The 21220-nt window shown below is 38.0% G+C and overlaps 1 protein-coding gene across 1 annotated transcript in view; it reads left to right on the top strand.

Annotated features, from left to right (window-relative positions):
* Nucleotides 1-21220, top strand: part of LOC119140850 (chromodomain-helicase-DNA-binding protein 1-like) — a 70028-nt gene that overhangs the window by 35316 nt on the left and 13492 nt on the right. Inside the window, exons 13-28 of the mRNA XM_037372482.1 lie at nucleotides 338-427; nucleotides 1286-1476; nucleotides 2561-2749; nucleotides 2922-3084; nucleotides 4792-4944; nucleotides 5240-5311; nucleotides 11112-11261; nucleotides 14377-14525; nucleotides 14797-14893; nucleotides 14984-15079; nucleotides 16107-16283; nucleotides 16524-16684; nucleotides 18504-18545; nucleotides 19290-19420; nucleotides 19852-19990; nucleotides 20700-20850. Coding sequence (XP_037228379.1) covers nucleotides 338-427; nucleotides 1286-1476; nucleotides 2561-2749; nucleotides 2922-3084; nucleotides 4792-4944; nucleotides 5240-5311; nucleotides 11112-11261; nucleotides 14377-14525; nucleotides 14797-14893; nucleotides 14984-15079; nucleotides 16107-16283; nucleotides 16524-16684; nucleotides 18504-18545; nucleotides 19290-19420; nucleotides 19852-19990; nucleotides 20700-20850 — 2151 coding nt within the window. The remainder of the gene's footprint in view (nucleotides 1-337; nucleotides 428-1285; nucleotides 1477-2560; nucleotides 2750-2921; nucleotides 3085-4791; nucleotides 4945-5239; nucleotides 5312-11111; nucleotides 11262-14376; nucleotides 14526-14796; nucleotides 14894-14983; nucleotides 15080-16106; nucleotides 16284-16523; nucleotides 16685-18503; nucleotides 18546-19289; nucleotides 19421-19851; nucleotides 19991-20699; nucleotides 20851-21220) is intronic.

Below are 21220 nucleotides of genomic sequence, written 5' to 3'. Positions count from 1 at the left end.
AAAAGAAATATTTAAGCCTGACAGACATAATCTTAACTTGTTTTCTGAAAGGAGGAATGTAAGTAACTTTATCCATTAAAGTTTTTTTTTTTAAAAAAACAACTAAAAACCACGCACAAAAACCAATCCACAAAAAAACAACCAAACAAAAAACAACAAACACCCTACCACCATCACTGTTTAATAATTTAAAAAAAAAGCTTCATGTTTGTTATTCCTTTTTCATGATCAGATTCTTTTATGTCACTTAACATCTATGTTGCTGTAGTACCTGAAGTCATCCTGATCAATAAGACCATTTTTCTCTAGCTTATAATTCACTTGATTCTTCCTGTAGATAAGAACTCATGAATGGATACATCCACAGACGAAGCGATTAAAATTTAATATACTTCTAACTACTTATGAAATTTTGCTGAAGGATAAGGTAATCACACTTACTTCTTCAGGGAGATAAAATCATTTGTAGAATGTAAAACTCCTTTAGAGTTGGCACATATTTGGGTTCTGGGGCATTAAATGGATGGGGAGTATAACAGCTTTACTCTTGGAAGTATAACAGCACTTTAAGCACTTTTAGATTTTATGTATGTGTGGTGAAGCTTCCCCCCCTCCGAGTGGGTAAAACTTCTTTTTCTTCAGTTTGCTTGAGCTTCACGTTACTGTCTTAATTTCTTTGCATCTCATAATCTCTACTTTCCTGTTAGACTATCATCCAGGAACTGAAAAAACAAACCACCCCCTAGCCCCAAACACCTGTGATTCACAACTCTGAAATCCTGTGTTTTATCTTTGTATTTGTGTGTGCAGTATTATGTATATGTATATTACTACTCTCTTCATGATGGTAGCACATAGAGTTATTGTTAATCCTAACATATGAAAATTTTAATAAAAAAAGTTCTGCTTGTTGGCTTTCTATTTCATTTGTTTGTACATCCTGGAAAGAAAAGAATCAATAATGGATTTTTTTAAATTTTTTTTTTGCCAATTGAAAATTTATAGATCAGCTTTTTGCCTTCCCCTTCCCCCCAAATATAAACTTGGTTTATACTTTCCTTTTAAAACTTGGGATGCCTGCATAGCCTTTTGTTGAATTTAGCAAACATAAAACCCATAATACTAAAAACATATAAGTGTCCATTTTTTATTAAAATAAAAGTAGTAATGGTGTATATATAACCTTATGTAAAACATCAGAAATTGCATAATATATTAACTTGTATAATGTCCTGTCATGTTGTGTGTGTGTCCTGTGTCCCCCCCCCCCCCCAATTTCTTTAAGTCATTCCTTGGTGGTCTGAATTGGGTATTTATAGGAGTTGACGAAGCTCATCGTTTAAAAAATGATGATTCCCTTCTGTACAAGACTTTAATAGACTTTAAGTCTAATCATCGTCTTCTTATTACTGGAACCCCTCTGCAAAATTCCCTCAAAGAGCTTTGGTCTTTGCTGCACTTCATCATGCCAGAAAAGTAAGGAATGTGATATTTATTTATTTTGTGGACAAGTTTCTTACGGTAGAATATTGTAATGGTTGGAGAATCAATAGAGATAAAGAATTGCATTGTGAAATAGTTTAAATACTTTATATAAAATAGATGCACATATTTTTCATGCTGCTCTTGATAAATTGTTTTGGTAGCAGCCTTTTCTGTTTTAGCAGTCCACAAAAAAGATGGATTGATATATAGCTTGGAACCCTGAAAAGATGCTTCATCTTAATCTAAAAGGAAAATCACATGCATTTAATCTAGGGAAACAGAATGGGGCTGAGGATGTCTTCTTTTCTGTGTTAGTGCCATGAATGAAAACAAGATTGTACCACAATGTTGGATATCCAGTAGTTCAGTCAGGCAACCAATTTGCCCTTATGGTTTGCATAGAACAGGTTTAGTGTATTGACGTTATTCTATACTGACCTCTATTTATATCTGGGATAAATAAGAGCACATGTTCCTTTCAAATATCTTGTAAATACAAAGCGCTTTAGCTCCAATTAGTTTTGGAGCTATGCATTGCATTGATTTCTTCAGAACCTTACAAGCAAAGCCACTAGGGTTGATGTCTAGCACCTATTCTTCATTTGATCGCAAAGTTCATTCTCTTAGTCTGTTAGCACATACCAGAAGGTAATCACATTTCAGCTAGTCCATACAAGCCGCAAAAGATATGCGGTCTGTTCTCTTGCACTTCTTCCAGCTATCTTCCAGCTATACAACTATTTTTTCATACTGCTCTTGAGAAATATAATGGAATTTCTGCAACCTTCTACCAGGGTTTCCAAGCAGAAAAATAAAATGTTGAGTTTTCACTGGAGAAATTAAAATTCAGTAGTTTTTGAACTTTCATTCTGCAAAAGTTTGGAAATTTCCATTCTCCTATTTGCAGACAAAATATTTGGAATTTCTTGTGAGGTGCAAATTTAGAAACTTATTTCATAAAACAGAGAGGAGTGGGGAAGAAGTCCATATGTGTTTGTGCACATGTGGTATATTTATGGTCTTTGTGTGTTCATGGTATGTCACTGTTTTACCTTTATTCTTTCTTCTGTTGAAGGTTTTCTTCCTGGGAAGATTTTGAAGAGGAGCATGGCAAAGGGAGAGAGTTTGGTTATGCAAGTCTTCACAAAGAACTTGAACCATTTCTACTCAGAAGAGTTAAAAAAGATGTAGAAAAGTCTTTACCTGCTAAGGTTGAACAAATTTTGAGGATGGAAATGAGTGCATTGCAGAAACAATATTACAAGTAAGTAATGACACTTTATAATTCCTGCTATTTTAATGATATATCTATATGAAAATTACTGAAGTGTAATAGTTCTCATAATGCAATTTGAACTGATATTTTGAGAGCTTACATCCTTCATATTTCCACAAATGGTTAGAAAATATATTACGTTCCACATTCTATGTCATAGGTGGATTTTAACCAGGAATTACAAAGCCCTGAGTAAAGGTTCAAAAGGCAGTACCTCAGGCTTTTTGAACATCATGATGGAACTCAAGAAGTGTTGTAACCATTGCTACCTCATTAAACCACCGGATGATAATGAATTCTATAATAAACAGGAGGCCTTACAGGTAATTTATTTATTTTTTTTTTTTTTAAAAGTGTTTTTACATCTCTAATATGCACACAGTAATTTTATAGTGTTTTGACAATTTATTAGTTCTTATTAAAATATATTAAGAAAGAATAATTTTTCTATTAAATGTGCATCCTAGGTTTTACAGGTAAGTGAATTGATTATTTTTTGTTTGTTTCTTAACTAGAACTGAATAATAGAGAGATCAATATTAAATAAAATATCCCTGGCTTGAATTATGATCAAATTAAAAAGGAAATAGTTTGAAATAGTCTGTGTATTTTCAGATTAAATAAATTTAAGACCTATTTTAAACCCAGATTAAAATAAATCAGTTAAACAGGTAAATTGAATATAAATACAAATGCATGTGGTAGTGGTACACCAACAATCCCATGTGACAGCAGAAAGTAATCTGCAGAATCTCTTTAAGCTTTTTTTATAATCAAGTACTGTTCTCTGCATGCTTTCAAACAACCAAAGTGAAAATGAAAAAAAAGTAATAAACATCCAAAGCTTAGTCTGGTTGTTTTGTTGTTATAAATGAAAGTAATTATAGTATCACTACCAAAGATGGTCTGTAATTGTGTTGTGGGTTTAGTTTGTTTGGTCTTTTTTTTTAAAGGTTAACTAATCTTTGTACTAAAACTGTTGAGAACTGCAGCAACAAATAAAAGGACTGTTATAATTGATGCAGTTTATAACAACATAAATGTTTCTAAAGATCAGATTTTTTTTTCTGTAAGCTTTGAAGTTCATAATTTAAATTCTTTCCCAAATTTACTAGATTGAAATCACAAGCTGTCACTGCACAAGCTATTTTATATTATAAAGTGCTTGTCAAAGCTAATGGATGTTTCATTTACAACTTGGCACGCTAACTACTTAAATTTATAAAAAAACTCATCAGAACTGTTCAGCCATTATTGCTAATGATTTGTAACAATTATTTCCTTGGGTTATCTGAATAAGCTTTGTTACCTCTAATTATGAATGATACGTCTTTCTCACTTCTGGCATAAAAAATAAAAACACCTAAGTCCAAATTTGTTAATTCCCAAAACTCTATCCTGAGCCTCTTCAGCTAGAGAGGCCTAATGTTTTCAACATTAAATTCGGCATGCACCTGAGTTTCTATTCTAGTTGTTCCCACTGGAGCTGAGAAGGCTTAACATTGTAACCTAGCTAAAGCCTGTTGACCTTTACAATAAAGATTCCTCTCACTTTTATCTTGCCTGAGAAACTTGACTGATTAGGCATTGTTTAAAAATAATTGGAGGATTAAGTAGCAATGCTTATTTCTGTTCAAAAGACAGAAAGTGAGGAGCAAGTAGTACTAAGGTAGTCAAGTAGTCTCTTTGTTGTTGTTATTATTGTTTATTTGGTAGAAAAGAACTTAAGTCTACACTGTAACTGCTCTAACTCGTGGCACAGTATATTTACTCAATATTTTAATGAAATGTTAAGATGCTGTTTTATGAGCCAGAGCTGAGAAACGCATTTATTTGAAAAACATGTTAGTCAGTACTCCTGTTGATTTTAGTTAGTGCGCTTAATGCTTTTATAATGAGCTTTTACAAGATAAAGACTGACTAAATACTTATTAAACTTTCACGTTCAGTTAATGAATGTCTAACCATCTGCAGTGTATATTAGTGTTGAGGTGAACTTATTTTGCAATACACATTTTCTTGTCTCGTAGCATTTAATACGTAGCAGTGGGAAACTGATCCTTCTTGACAAGCTACTGATTCGTTTACGAGAACGTGGCAACAGAGTACTGATTTTCTCTCAGATGGTAAGGATGCTAGACATCCTAGCAGAGTATTTGAAGTATCGTCAGTTTCCCTTTCAGGTAAGAATTTTTTCTGGTAGTAGTCAAGAAGCCTTGTTCTTTACCACTTTATCTTAATAAAAGTGTCCTTTTTGTAGAAAGATTTATGAAAGTTTAATTTTATGTACAGGAAAAGACTGGCAATTACTATACGTTAATAGTATTTTGAAATGAAACTGAAGAATTACTAAGATGAAGTGTTACATTACTTTTATATTCCCCCCTCCCTGAGTTGTTTTGGCAACTGAGAATTCCAGTTGCTCCAATTAGAATATAGTAGGAATTCCCTTTTAACTGTGTTATTGAATCTCTTTAGAGACTTGATGGATCAATAAAAGGGGAACTGAGGAAACAAGCACTGGATCATTTTAATGCAGAAGGATCAGAGGTATGGTATTAGTGGTTGGTTTTTTAATCTGCTCAGCTTTATTATTTTTTTCCCCAAGAAATATAACAAATACTACACAAAAACTGAAGATAAAGTGAGGGATGTATTAAGTTGAAATTCTGTTGCTATTGCCTAGACTATAAGGTTTACAACTCTTAACAAACAAACAAAAAAACCCCCAACCCACAACCAAAAAAATTCCTAAAAAACAAACACAAAAAAAAATCTAAGAGGAGGTTAAATAGGAAACACAGAATTTATTAAAATGGTGTTTAACTAATATAACTATGTAGTTATATTTTTAGATTTTTTTTCAGTGCTCTTTAATAAGGTAACTAAGTATTTTATACAAACTGAGGAATTTATTTTATGTAGGACTTAATCCTTCAGTTTTTACAAGAGCACTGAACTTTTACACAAGCTTTTGACATTGAAAACCTACTTAGACAATGGACATAACTGAGTTGTGTATATCCTTGCATGAAGAAAAACTATCTTTAATAGCTTTAAATCTGGCTTCTGTTATCTTTATTTTTTGCCTCTGATTTCCTTGCCCTGGAAGAAATTGAAGAACTGATTTCTAGCCATTGTTTGTGTACCACTTAAGATTCTTAGTTTATTTAGGTTTCCTACTATGGAAGCCATTCCATACCTTTGATAATCTTAGGTCTTTTGTCCTACGCTGACAGGGTTTTTCAGTAATAGATGCGTAGCATTTGTCAATTGCTGCTGAGTTTATGTTTCTGCTATGGTTGAGGAGGAAGGACTTAATTTCATAACATAAACTTCAGATATTTGTTAAATACAGAAGTTAGTTCTGTTTTAAATTTCTAGTATAGATATCATTGCCTGTTTCTGTTTCTGGAATCCTTGTAGTTGTATTGTACAGTTTTTAAAATGAAGGGGGATCCAAACTTCTCACAGTATTCAAGAATGGAGGCAAACTGGAGTTCTATAGCAATAAAATTGTTTCCTGTTTTATTCTCTATTTCTTTCCTAATAATCAATAAAACTTTTTTTTTAATTCTGTTACTGAGCTAAGGTATTCATGGAAATATCTGTAGCTCCAAGGACTCATTCCTGAGCAGTAATGGCTTGCTATTACCTTTTGCTATATTTAAAGCTCAAATTTATTTCCTATTTCACTTTAATTTCATATGCTTTTTTATCGCCTGTCTCATAAATCGTTCTCTAGTCCCTTGTAGTTGTCCCTGAATAACTCTGTATCATCTGCAAACTTTGTCACCTCATTGCTCATTTCATTTTCTTATTATTTATGAATATGTTGAAGAGCATTGACCCCAGCAGAATGCTTTAGTATTCTTAACAAAAAAACAGAGGGACTTAGGCACACATGAGACACTAACAACAAGGGGGGTTGTATTTTTGGTCAGTGTTTTGCTTGTTTTTTTTTCTCCCCAAGTGGCTTTTGCTCATCTTCTAGGATGCTGCTTCCTTTAAACCACAAAGTCAATAACTTCACAAAAGAAATTGATATCCATTTGCTTTATACTTATACTGTGTCTGGCTGGGCTGGAGTTACTTGTCTTCATAGCAGCTTGTATGGTGCTGTGGTTTAGATTTGTGACAAAAAGAATGCTAATAACATACCGGTGTGTTAGCTGTTGCTGAACAGTGTTTGCATAGTGTCAAGGCCTTCTCTGTTTCTCTCTCTGCCCCCTCCAGTAAATAGACTGGGGGAGGTGTAAAAGGTTAGGAGGGTACATAACCATACAGGTGGCCTGAACTAACCAAAGAAGTATTCCATGCCATATAATGTCATGCTCAGCAATAAAAAGGGAGAGGAGGGATTTAGGGAGGTTAGCCATCTTTTGCTTGGGAACTGGCCGGGCATTGGTCTTACCCATGGGGGGTGGTAAGTGATTGCCTTTGCATCACTTGTTTTGTTTTTTCTTTCCCACTTCTTCTCTTCTTATTAATTAATTTTTATCTTGACCCCCAAGTTTCCTTTCTTTTAATCTTGCTTTCTTTTTCCCCTGTCCCACTGAGGGTGTGGGGGAGAAATGATCAAGTAGCTGCATGGTGCTTAGCTGCCTACCAGGGTTAACCTATAACATGATCAAGAGAGTTTTAAACTAGAATTGATGGGGGAAGGAGATACCAACAAGACTGCAGTAGATAAGCCAAGGGTTGGCATGGCACCGCCTGAGGGTGGCAATGCTAGTGGGAACATTTACAAGCTTCTGGGAGCATGGAGGGCTCAGGAGCATATCTGAAATGCTTGTACACCAATACTCGCAGTATGAGAAACAAAACAGAATGAACTGGAAGCATTGGTCAGCTCCCAGAGCTATGATGCCTTTGGTATAAGTGAGGCTTGACGGAATAAGTCCCACGATTGGGGTGCTGGGATGGAGGTCTACAGGCTGTTCCAGAGGGATAGGCAGGGCAGGCAAGGCGGAGATGTTGCACTGTATGTAAGGGAGAGGCTTGAATGTACAGCCCTCGCAGTTAGTGATGATGTGGTTGAGAGCCTCTGGGTGAGGATGAGGGTGGTGGAAAACAAAGGAGATGTTGTAGTGGGTGTCTACTAACGATTGCCCAGCCAGGATGTCAGCGCTGATGAGTTACTCTATAGGATTGGTAGCCCTCGTCCTTATGGGAGATTTCAACTTCCCAGACATCAGCTGGGAGTACCATACTGCTGTGATGAGCAGGTCTTGGAAGTTCTTGAAGTTTGTAGGAGATAACTTCTTGTCAAAGGTACTCAGTGAGCCAACTAAGAAAGATGCCCTCCTAGACTTGCTAATTGTGAATAGAGAAGGACTCGTGGGGGGTGCGATGGTAGGTGGCTGTCTTGGCCACAGTGATCATGAAATAGTTGAGTTTAGAATTTTCAGTGTAATGAGAAAAAAGGACAGCAGAGTTGCTACCTTGGACTTCAGGAGAGCAAACTTTAAGCTATTCTGGGAGCCACTTAGCAGAGTCCCCTGGGAATCTACTTTTGAGGGCTTAGTAGTCCACGAGTGCTGGTCAGTTTTTAAGAACCACCTTTTAGAAGCACAGGAGCAGATGTAATCCCACTGTGTTGAAAGTCAAGCAAGCAGGGCAGAAGACCAGCTTGGCTGAACAGGGAACTCCTCGTGGAGCTCAAGAGGAAAAAGAAATTGTATGATCTCTGGAATCAAGGTCAGGCTTCTCAGGAAGATTACAGAGCCATGGTTCGTATATGCCGGGAGAAAACACAACAGACCAAAGCTCAATTAGAGCTGAAACTGGCCAGTGTTCTGTTAGATAACAAGAAAGGTTTTTTGACGTATATTAATAGTAAGAGGAGGTGTAAAGACAACATTGGACCGTTACTTCTTCAAGATGGTTGTTGTGGTTTAACCCTGGCCAGCAACCAAGCACCGTGCAGCCACTTGCTCACTCCCCCTCACCCAGAGGGATGGGGAAGAGAATTGGAAAGGAATGTGAAACTCAGGGGTTGAGATAAGAACAATTTAATAGGTAAAGCAAAAGCCGCGCACGCAAGCAAAGCAAAGCAAGGAATTCATTCACTTCTTCCCATGGGGAGGCAGGTGTTCAGCCATCCCCAGGAAAGCAGGGCACCATCACGCGTAACGGTTACTCGGGAAGACAAACGCCATAATGCCGGATGTCCCCCCACCCTTCTTCTTCCCCCAGTTCATATACTCAGCATGATGTCATATGGTATGGAATATCCCTTTGGCTAGTTTGGGTCACCTGTCCTGGCTGTGTCCCCTCCTAAACTGAAAATTCCTAGATTTAGTGTAAACATTACCCAGCAACAACTAAAACCATCAGTGTCCTATCAACATTGTTCTCGCACCAAATCCAAAACACAGCACTGCACCAGCTACTAAGAGGAAAATTAACTCTATCCCAGCTGAAACCAGGACAATGGTCATCTGACTATTAGGGCTGAATAAAAAGCGGAGGCATTCACTGCTTATTTTTGCCTCACACTTTAATAATACTGGTAGACCTTGGGCTGGCTGGTCCCCTGAGTCAGAGGACCATGAGTGTGGGAAGAGTGGCTTTCCACTTGTGGACACTGAAATTGTAAGGGACCAGCTAGATCAGCTGAATGTTCACAAGTCCATGGGGCCTGATGGGAGTCATCCCAGAGTACTGAAGGAGCTAGCGGATGTTACAGGAGGACCCATCTCGATCATCTACCAAAGGTCTTGGGAGTCTGGGGAGGTCCCTGCTGACTGGAAACAAGCTAGTGTTATTCCAGTCTACAAGAAGGGCGTGAGGGAAGACCCAGGGAACTACAGACCTGTTAGTCTAACCTCAGTTCCTGGAAAAATTATGGAGAAGATCATACTGGGTACTATTGAAAGGCTTCTAAAGAGCAATGCAATCCTCAGACTCAGTCAACATGGGTTCACAAAGGGAAAGTCCTGTTTAAACAATCTGATCTCCTTCTGTGATAAGGTCACCCACCTACTGGATGAAGGGAAGGCAGTAGACGTAGTTTTTCTGGATTTTAGTAAGGCTTTTGATACTGTCCCTCACAGCATCCTCTGGACAAGTTGTGCAACTGTGGGATGAGTGGGTTCATTGTGTGTTGGGTGAAGAACTGGCTGAAGAGCAGGGCTCAAAGGGTTGTAGTGAATGGAGTTATATCTGGCTGGCGACCAGTCACCAACAGTGTTCCTCAGGGTTCAATTCTAGAAGCCATTTTTGCTCAATATATTTATCAGCAATCTAGATCCATTAGCAAGTTTGCTGACAATACCGAACTGGGAGGTGCTGTTGACTCTCTTGAGGGACAAGAGGCCTTGCAGAGGGATCTAGATAGATTGGAGCATTGGGCTATGATTAATAGGATGAAATTTAACGAGCCCAAATGCTGGGTTCTGCACATAGGATGGAGTAACACCAGACACAAGTATAAACTGTGAGAGGAGTGGCTGGAGAGCAGCCCTGCAGAAAGGGATCTGGGGATGCTGGTTGGCAGCAGGCTCAATAGGAGCCAGCAGCATGCCCTGGCAGCCAAGAGGGCAAACTGCATCCTGGGGTGCATCAAACACAGCATAACCAGCCAGTCAAAAGAGGTGATGACCCTGCTGTATTCAGCGTTGGTGCAGCCTCACCTTGAGTACTGTGTGCAGTTCTGGGCCCCACAATTTAAGAGGGATGTGAAGATCCTTGAATGCGTCCAGAGGAGGGCAACAAAGCCAGTGGAAGGGCTGCAAGGCATGTCCTATGAGGAGCAGCTAAGGACTCTGGGTTTGTCTACTTTGGAGAGAAGGAGTCTGAGGGTCAACCTCACTGCTCTCTACAGCTTCCTGAGGAGAGGGATTGGAGAGGGAGGTGCTGATCTCCCTGGTATCCAGTGACAGGACCTGTGGGAATGGTTCAAAGCTGCACCAGGGGAGGTATAGAATGAGCATTAGGAAGCATTTCTTTACCTAGTGGGTGGTCAAACACTGGAACAGGCTTCCTAGAGAGGGGGTCGATGCCCCAAGCCTGTCAGTGTTTAAGAGGCATTTGGACAATGTCCTTAATAACATGCTTAACTGTTGGTTCTGCCCTGAAGTGGCCATGCAGTTGGACTAGAAGATCATTGATCAATCAGTTGGTCCCCTCCAACTGAAATAGTTTAGTTTATTCTAATAGCAATCTACTGGCTCTAGCCATGACAAGCACCTTATTGTATTACAAGTCTAACATGTTTATGATATACTTTAAAAAGTGTATGAGTTCATAGTCTGCTCCACCAAGTATATAAAGAAGTGTCATATTGATTCCCTGAAGAATATTATAGCTAATATATATAAAGCTATTTCTTATTTTATCATTTCAGGACTTCTGCTTTTTGCTGTCTACTAGAGCTGGAGGATTAGGTATAAACTTGGCATCTGCTGACACTGTAGTTATATTTGATTCTGACTGGAATCCACAAAATGATCTGCAAGCGCAGGCTAGAGCTCATAGGATTGGACAGAAGAAACAGGTACACACACTTGTCTTTTAAGCTCCAAAGCTAAAGGAGGGTTTCATATGGTAGCCATAAGCTGTCTGTCTGGGCCACCACCTTCCTCATGTGTTTTGAGAATGACTAATAATTGCCAAGAATGTCTAAAAATGTTAATACTGCTAATTTGACTCTTCAAAAAATTTTTTTTAAATCTTCCTATACGGAGAGATTGCACAGCAGCCGTTGTATATGGATGGGTAGGGAGAAGAGTTGTGGACTTGTCCCACGTTCATTCACATCATGTCATTATAGAAAGTAACTGCTGTACTTCAGGCACATCCTTTTTACTTAACTTTATGTTAAATACTTAAAATACTTCGTAGTTCTCTTTGGGTTTCTTTCTTGCAGAAGACTTCAAGTAGTAATCAGATATAATACTTTTCCTTGTGGCCATGCTTGTGACTAATCACAGAAGAGATTATGGTAACATGATTGACTGGTTTCGTATATGAAATACTAGTTTGACCAGACTACCACCTGACCAGGAAGACCAAGCAGTTGAGGCCCTCTATAGTCAGATAGGAGCAGCCTCACATTCACAAGTCCTGGTCTTCATGGGGGACTTCAACCACCCCAATATCTGTTGGAGGGACAACACAGCAGGGCACAAGCAATCCAGGAGGTTCCTGAAATGCATTGACAATAACTTCCATCTTCAAGAGTGATAGACGAGCTAATGAGGAGAGGTGCTATGCTGGACCTTGTTCTCACCAACAAGGAGGGGCTGGTGGGGAATGTGAATCTCAAGGGCAGCCTTAACTGCAGTGACCATGAAATGGTGGGGTTCAAGATCCTTAGGGCATTGATGAGGGCACACAGAAAGATCGCTGCCCTGGACTGCAGGAGAGCAGATTTTGGCCTCTCCAGGGATCTGCTTGGTAGAGTACCATGGGATAGAGCCCTGGAGGGAAGACAGGCCCAAGAAAGCCAGTTAATATTCAAGGATCACCTCTTCCAAGCTCAGGAGCTATGAGGGAGTCAGGCAAAACCGCCAGGAGGCCTGCATGGATGAACAAGGAGCTCCTGGACAAACTCAAACACAAAAAGGAAGCCTACAGGGGGTAGAAGCAATGACAGGTAGCCTGGGAGGAATACAGAGAAACTGTCTGAGCAGCCAGGGACCAGGTTAGGAAAGCTAAAGCCCTGATAGAATTAAATTTGGCCAGGGACATCAAGGGCAACAAGAAAAGCTTCTTATAGGTATGTTGATGATAAAAGGAAGACTAGGGAAAATGTGGGCACTCTCTGGAAGGAAACAGGAGACCTGGTTACCCAGGATATGGAGAAGGTTGAGGTATTTTGCCTTGGTCTTTATCAGCAAGTGCTCCATCCATACAGCCCAAGTCACAGGAGGCAAAGGCAGGGACTGGGAGAATGAAGAACCACCCACTATAGGAGAAGGTCAGGTTCGAGACCATCTAAGGAACCTGAAGGTGCACAAGTCCATGGGACCTGATGAGATGCATCTACGGTTCATGAGGGAACTGGCAGATGAAGTGGCTAAGCCACTATCCATCATATTTGAGAAGTCAGGGCAGTCCCATGAAGTTCCCATGGACTGGAAAAGGGGAAACATAACCCCCTTTCTTAAAAAGGGAAAAAAGGAAGACCTGCAGTCTTTATCTCTGTGCCCAGCAAGGTCATGGAGCAGATCCTCCTGGAAACTACGCTAAGGCATATGGAAAGTAAGGAGGTGATTGGTGACAGCCAACATGGCTTCACTAAGGGCAAGTTGTGCCTGACAAATTGGTGGCCTTCTACGACGAGGTTACAGCTTTGGTGAATGGCAGAAGAGCAACTGATGTCATCTACCTGGACTTGTGCATAGCATTTGACACTGTCCCACACAACATCCTTGTCTCTAAACTGGAGAGACATGCATTTGACAGATGGACCACTTGGCAGTTAAGGAATTGGCTGTATGGTCACTTTAAGAGTTGCAGTCAACGGCTCAATGTCCATGAGGAGACCAGTGATGAGTGGCATTCCTCAGGGGTTTGTACTGGGACTGGTGCTGTTCAATATCTTTAGGCAACATGGACAGTGGGTTTGAGTATACCCTTAGCAAGTTTGCCAATGACAGCAACCTGTGTGGTGTGGTTGACACACCGGAGGGAAGGGATGCCATCCAGAGGAACCTTGACAGGCTTGAGAGGTGGACCTGTGCAAACCTTATGAAGTTCAACAAGGCCAAGTGCAAGGTCTTGCATGTGGGTCAGGGCAATCCTAAATATAGGCTGGGTTGGAGAATGGATTGAGGGCAGCCCTGAAGAGAAGGACTTGGGGGTGTTGGTTGATGAGAAGCTCAACATGACCCAGTAATGTGTGCTTACAGCCCAGAAAGCCAACCATGTCCTGGGCTACATCAAAAGAAGCGTGGCCAGCAGGTCAAAGGAGGTGATTCTGTCCCTCTACTTGGCTTTCGTGAGACTCCCACCTGGAGTACTGCATCCAGTTCTGGGGCCCCCTACATAAGAAGGACATGGACCTGTTGGAGCAGGTCCAGAGGAGGCCACAAAGATGATCAGAGGGCTGGAGCACCTCTCCTATGAGGACAGGCTGAGACAGTTGGGGTGGTTCAGCCTGGAGAAAAGAAGGCTCCAGGGAGACCTTATAGCAGCCTTCCAGTACCTAAAGAGGGTTTATTGGAAAGCTGGAGAGGGGCTTTTTACAAGGGCATGTAGTGATAGAACAAGGGGGGAATGGCTTTAAATTGAAAGAGGGGAGATTTAGATTAGATATTAAGAAGAAATTCTTCTCTATGAGGGTGGTGAAACACTGGCACAGGTTGCCCAGAGAGTTGTGGATGCCCCATCATTGGAAGTGTTCAAGACCAGGTTGGGTGGGGCTTTGAGCAACCTGGTTTAGTGGAAGGTGTCCCTGCCTGTGCAGGGGGGGTGGAACTAGATGATCTTTAAGGTCCCTTCCAACTCAAACCATTCTATGATTCTAAGATTTAGAAGATTTGTAATCACAACTAACATTTCTCCCTGTTTTGTTTCTCAAGGGTTTTTTATTAAGTTCATCTGAATATTGTTTTCATGTGTAATTTGTGAACATGTAAATAAAGCCTTTTTTATAATATGCATAGGTTAATATTTATCGGCTAGTCACAAAAGGATCAGTAGAAGAAGATATACTTGAAAGAGCAAAGAAAAAGATGGTGTTAGATCACTTAGTAATTCAGAGAATGGACACTACAGGGAAAACTGTGCTGCATACAGGCTCTACTCCTTCCAGGTATATCTGTTTATTCTTTCATATTAACTTATGCTTAAATATAGCTGAGTAAAAATGGAAGTAATTTCACTTAGCTAATAAAAGGCAAAAAAAATGTGGTAAAGAGTTATGTAAGTGAAGACTGCAAATTATATTGTCTCTGTGTATATATATATTTTACATATTAAATATAGATGCTTTTAAGTCAAAAGGAGGTTTGATTGACTCATGGTTATAGTAATTTGAAAAACTTCACTAAGATAAAGTGTTTATCTGAAACTCTGTATTTCAGCTCAACACCGTTTAATAAGGAAGAGTTATCAGCAATTTTGAAGTTTGGTGCTGAGGAACTTTTTAAAGAACCTGAAGGGGAAGAAGAGGAGCCTCAGGTAAATGGAACATTGCATCTTTACTTGATGGACAGTGAAGCTAAAAATACATATGAATTGTTTTGTTGTAAAGAGAAACTTCTGTTTCAGGAAATGGATATAGATGAAATCCTGAAGAGGGCTGAAACTCGAGAAAATGAGCCAGGCCCACTAACTGTAGGAGATGAGTTACTTTCACAATTCAAGGTATTGCTCTGTTCCCTCCCTCTTCCCTTAATTATACTTTCCTTTATAAATGCTACTTTTTCTTCTCTTTTTTTGCACCTATTCATCTTTTCTTCAGTCTTATTAAACAGGTGCAACAGTAAGTCAACTCTTTGGTATAGAATGTCTTTTCACCTATACAGGGTAATTACTGCTAGTGCAAATATTTTAAAATACATCATGTATTTTGCTAACAAAATCAGGGATTTACAAATACATTAGTCTTTTGATTTAGTTTTTAGGATATTGAGTAGGGCTGTTTTTCATTTAATGCTTTATGCTATTAAGCACCTGTGGTACTTCTGAAAATAGAGAATGAAGTTTGGATTTCTTAGCTGATGACTTTTAGAAATTCCTTTCATCCCCCATGTAAACATGAATGTCAGATATGCTTACCGGGATAACACTTAAAATATTAAGTGGGTCCAAATTGTGTGTGGTGGTTTTGTTGGTTTTTTTTCTGGATCTTTTTGTTGTTGTTTAGGTTTGATGTGTGTGGTGTGGTTTTGCTTGGTTTTTGTTTAAAGCAGGGCAGGACTTTTTTAGATGAGTAGAGTACTAAATCACTTTCCTGCTAATCATTCATTTGCAACATACTAATTTCTACAAGTTTATTAGTGTTTGGTTATTTATACATTATTATAGTTTCATATTAACTTGGATATTCAGTTAGACTTGCTTTCTGCTTTGAAGGAAATTAAACAACAGTCACAGCTACTGAGGAGGCATTTTATAGTGTTTCTATATTATTCAACTTGTAAAAGAAAAAAAAGATTCTTATCTTTATATTCAGCCATGTTGTATGGAGTGTGTGTGTTTCATATATGAAAATACTTTCATTAAAGACAGCGCTTCATGAATCATTTTATATGTGTACATTTTGTGTATATATAAATAGATAAAATATGCCATTCTGAACTAAGTTTTCCTAAAATATTAATTAGTGACTCTTTGTTTAAATAAAATCATGTATTGATTTGGTGAAAATACTTATGTTCCAATACATAAGGTGGCTAACTTTTCCAATATGGATGAAGATGACATTGAGTTGGAACCAGAACAAAATTTAAGAAACTGGGAAGAAATCATTCCAGAAGTCCAGCGGCGACGAATAGAAGAGGAGGAAAAACAAAAAGAGCTTGAAGAAATATATATGCTCCCAAGGATGAGAAACTGTGCAAAACAGGTATCTCTGGGTTTTGACCAAAAACTTTAAACTTTGAGGTTTGGGGTTTTTGGTTGTTTTTTTTGTTTGTTTGGGTTTTTTTTGGGGGGGGGGGTTGTTGCTGCTATTTTGGCTTGTACTTTTGGGTTGGGTGGTTTTCAAATGTGGCACCACTCCACACACACACCCCTTTCTCTCCCCCCCCCCATTTTTGACAAATGTTTGTCATGTAGCTTTGAACTACTTAATCTGAAATTCCAGATCAGCTTTAATGGAAGTGAAGGGAAATGCGGTAGGAGCAGAAGATATTCTGGATCTGATAGTGATTCCATCTCAGAAAGAAAACGACCAAAAAAACGTGGACGACCACGAACTATTCCTCGAGAAAATATTAAAGGATTTAGCGATGCAGAGATTAGGCGGTAAGATGTGGGGGGACATGCATTTTTTAAAGGGACAGCACATATTTTTTTGTCATTTTAGAGTTTGAAAATATGGAAAACAGTCCATTTTTCCTGAATTTAGTTGAAATTTTTTATTCTAGGCATTTAAGGCTTAATTCTGTGTAGTCTGGGGTGATGACATAAGGAACAGTTATGTCCAGAATTTGTCCATATTTTGATGAGGGATAACATTGAGTTCAAAAGATGTTCTCAATTGTTTTACAGTCATTTAATATGTATTATTCTTTCTGCATCCCCTGAAGCCAGTGATTTCAAAAGCCAGTTTCTAAAACGGGTGAGCTTCTTTTAACCCCACAAACAAAATATTTTACTTCCCATCATTTAACCTAAAAACTGTGGTTGAAGAAATGATATGCACATTTTTGTGAAAATACCTACAAAAGATTCAGTGACTTTTGTTCTATTTTAATTTTCTTGCCTTTGTATTTGAATTAATGTTATATGGTGCTTTTTAAAACAAAAAAAAACCCCAACAACAAAATCCATTTTGATAAGTCGTTATGGTTTAACCTTGGTAGGTAGCATCACATAGCTGCTTGCTTAATCTCCCCCAGAGGGATTGGGGAGAGAATTAGAAGGGTAAAAGTGAGAAAACTCATGAGTTGAGATAACGACAATAGGCAAAGCAAAAGCTGCATGCACAAGCAAAGCAAAGCAAAACAAGGAATTCATTCACTACTTCCCATCGGCAGGCAGGTGTTCAGCCATCTCCAGGAAAGCAGGGCTCCATCATGTGTAACATTACTTGGGAAGACAAACACTCTGAACATCATCTCCTTCCCCCAGCTTTTATTGCTGAGCATCATGTCATATGGTCTGGAAAATCCCTTCGGTCAGTTGGGATCAGCTGTCCTGGCTGTGTCACCTCCTGACTTCTTGTGCATCCCCAGCCTACTTGCTGGTGGGGTGGGCTGAGAAGCAGAAAAGGCCTCGACTCTGTGTAAGCACTGCTCAGCGATAACAAAAACATCCCTGTGTTATCAACATTGTTTTGGTTACAAATCCAAAACCTACTAGCAGGTAAGGTGCTCTGAAGAAAATTAACTTTATCTCAGCAAAAAACAGTACATAAGTGATTCTGTACAGCTGGTCCCATCAATATCTGGTGCTAAAAATACTTCTTTGGTAGAAGGAGGAGAAATTGTTTTGCTTTGGTTTGTGAAATGCTACTTTGCTTCTGTAATTTAAGTATTCATGTTTCTCTAAAATACTGTAAAGTTTGTAAAAATATTTTTTATTGTAAAGTTTATAAAAATATTCTTGATTATATAAATAACCTTAAAGAGCCTTGTTTCCTTTTCATTACATCTAACATATAATGGTTTGCTGCTTTTGTCAGGGGTATTCTTGTGTTTGAATTCCTTTATCTTCCATGTTATGTTTTCCTAAGTCTTAAAATCACCTTAAAATTGCAGCTAGCTCCTCTTTATTATGACAGGCCTAACATAATGTCCGACTTCTCTATTTACTATGCGTCCACATTTGATTTTTATGATTAGACACATCACATTGCTGAATCCTTTGTCTTGTTAAACTAATTAGTAATTTTTGAAATAAATTGTATCTTCTATTGTTTTATTTACATCAGTTATTAAACCAAATAAACTCTGGCTTTAATTGTGGGTTATCTTGATATACTAAGCTGTCTTAGTCTCTCTAGTTCTTATTTTCTTTGCATTGTCCACATAGCCTTGTACTAAGACTTTACAAATACATTTTTAAAAACAGTGTAGTTAAGCATATGGGGTTTTAACTGAAAAATTATTTCTGTTACTAGGTTTATCAAGAGTTACAAAAAATTTGGTGGCCCACTTGAAAGGTAAACTTAATTGATTATATTTGTATAGCAACTTGGAACCTTGTTTTCATTAAAATTAGAACAATTCACCAAGAAACCTTAGGTTGAAGAGAAAATAGTGTGCCTAATCTTTTGCCTTGACTATAACATGAATTTAATTTTTTTCCCTTTCTTCATTTATGGTATGTATGTAGACAGCTAATTTGACAAATCTTTAAATTTTGCAAGACTGCTTGATTTCTTTATACTTTACCTACTATCTTGTTTAATCTGCATTAGTGACAATCATTCAGTTTTCTTGTTTGATAAAGTGGATAAGGCCATAGGCTTTCAACAGACTAACTGCCAGTTTTGCATTTTTCTCATTGTCAGTTCTTATTTTAAGCTTTCTGTATTACTTTTTTATTTTTAGAATCATTTCCCGCCTTAATTTTCTTCAATACTATTTATAGTCTTAATGATTTTATTTTATATATAATAGTTCCTTTTCTATTTAAAAGAATGTGTAGTAATGTAACTCAAAACTGTATAGTTAAGATCCTTTATAGTTCCTGTTGTATTGTCCTCTATGTGAAACACCCTTTTTTATAGTTTCTGTATTCTTTTGTATAGATGCTTTTAACTGCATGGACCAAAATTGTACACAGCATAGCAAGCGTGGGTGAATGACAACTTACATGATCACTTCTCTAGTTTTAAAATCTGAAGGATTCATTCATAATACTGAAGTTTTAGAGCTGTAAAAACATATTTGTTTTCTTACAGGTTAGATGCTATAGCTAGAGATGCTGAGCTAGTTGATAAATCTGAGACAGACCTTAGATGTCTGGGAGAACTTGTACATAATGGATGCATTAAGGCTTTAAAGGACAATTCCTTTGGACAAGAAAGAGCAGGTAAAGCGGTGGGGGGGGAGGGGGGGAGAGGAATAAAATGTGTCAAGAGATCAGAATAATTCTTGCACTCTGATTATAACATAACAATTGTGTTAGGGGAAAACATTAACAAAATATTAGCATGCTAGGTGATTTAGAAAAAAATATTATAGTAAGAAGACTTTTGGGGTTTGGCTTTTTTTTCCCCTGAGTTGTTGCAGTAGAATGCAGCATGTTTTTACTTTACCATGAATTTTAAAATTAATCTGCTATTATTATCTGGAAGACCTTGACATTCTGGAGTTTTTAATTAAAGCGTTTGTTTAAGAAAAAGTCATTTGCTATATTTGAATGTCTGCTACTATAGCATTAAACTTCCTTTTTTCTTTATGTTTGTCTATAAGATACACATAAAGGCTAAATATTTTAATAATTTTGTCCTTTATTTTAAGGAGGTAGACTTGGGAAAGTTAAAGGCCCAACATTCCGAATATCAGGAGTGCAGGTGAATGCAAAACTAGTCATCTCTCATGAAGAAGAGTTGGCAGCATTGCACAAATCTATTCCTTCAGATCCAGAAGAAAGGAAAAGGTATTTTTTTCTTTTCCTAAAGGAAGACATAATGTAGAAAGTTATTCAAGGCTTTTATGTATATATTTAAGCAATCCAGACTCTAAGCACACTGGGACACCAGTGTTGCTCCATTCCCTCTAAGAACTGGCAGCAGAAATCTGTTCTACATCCTTTTTTTATTCTTTCTTCCCTCTCCTTAGAAGTTAGTATTTGCTTTGGCTTTTGAACTGTTTTAATTGGGGACTGGGTTCAGTTACTCTTAATTATTTCAGACTAGAAAATAGTCTTGTTGAGGAGCTTCTTTGTGTCACCTCTGTCTGAGAGAAAGCAATATTTGTCAAAGTGGAGGAGATGGTAATTGTTGGTAGTTGTTTAGCCCTCTGAACTTTTTAAGTTGCTACCTTGTGTATCATAGTCCCTAGACTATCTGCTTATTCAGTTAGCAGTTACACTGGATTAATATTATAAGCTTATCTTCATGGTTAGCCAGTTCTGACTCAATCCATGGCCACAGATGTCCATTGTTCTTTATATCTTAATCCTGATCTGCTTTAAAACATGTTTTGGTACTGATTTCAATAAATATTTTATAGAAATTGTAAGAAAACCTGATATCTAGATTACTTATCTAAATATACCAGAATCTTAGTGATGTGTGATATGTTCCCCTCTCCCTTGCTAAGTTTGAGAAGGTTGCTTAATTATGTTTCTGATTTATTTCTACTAGATATGTTATCCCATGCCACACCAAGGCAGCTCATTTTGATATAGATTGGGGTAAGGAAGATGATTCCAATCTGTTAATAGGTATCTATGAATATGGCTACGGCAGCTGGGAAATGATAAAAATGGATCCTGATCTCAGTTTGACACAGAAGGTATGTCATCTACAACATTTCATCAAGGGCTTTTTTTGTTTAGGTAATAATGCTAATAAGAACGGTTACTGAAAGAGCTTATTTTATGATAACTGAAATTGCACAGAAGTTAGGTCAGTTGTACTCCTTTGTATCCTTCTGGTAAATTATTAGATTTCAAGATTTTGTATATTCAGTTGAAGTATACCTTCTCAGAGTCTGGTTTGTTTCTGTATTTCTATGTATTTGGATCTCTGTCACTTGAATTCTTTCTCTTCCATCTTCCCTAGTTTAAATGCTCTAGTTATGTTAATTTTATTCTTGATCTTTTGGAGGGAAGGTTGTTTTGAGGTTTTGGTTTGGTTTTCCTAGCCCTGGTTTCTTTGCTTGA

This window comes from Falco rusticolus, chromosome W (genome assembly GCF_015220075.1).
Source record: "Falco rusticolus isolate bFalRus1 chromosome W, bFalRus1.pri, whole genome shotgun sequence".
Classification (NCBI taxonomy): Eukaryota; Metazoa; Chordata; class Aves; order Falconiformes; family Falconidae; genus Falco; species Falco rusticolus.
The sequence above is the reverse complement of the archived record's forward strand: the minus strand, read 5'-3'. Positions and strand labels throughout refer to the sequence as shown.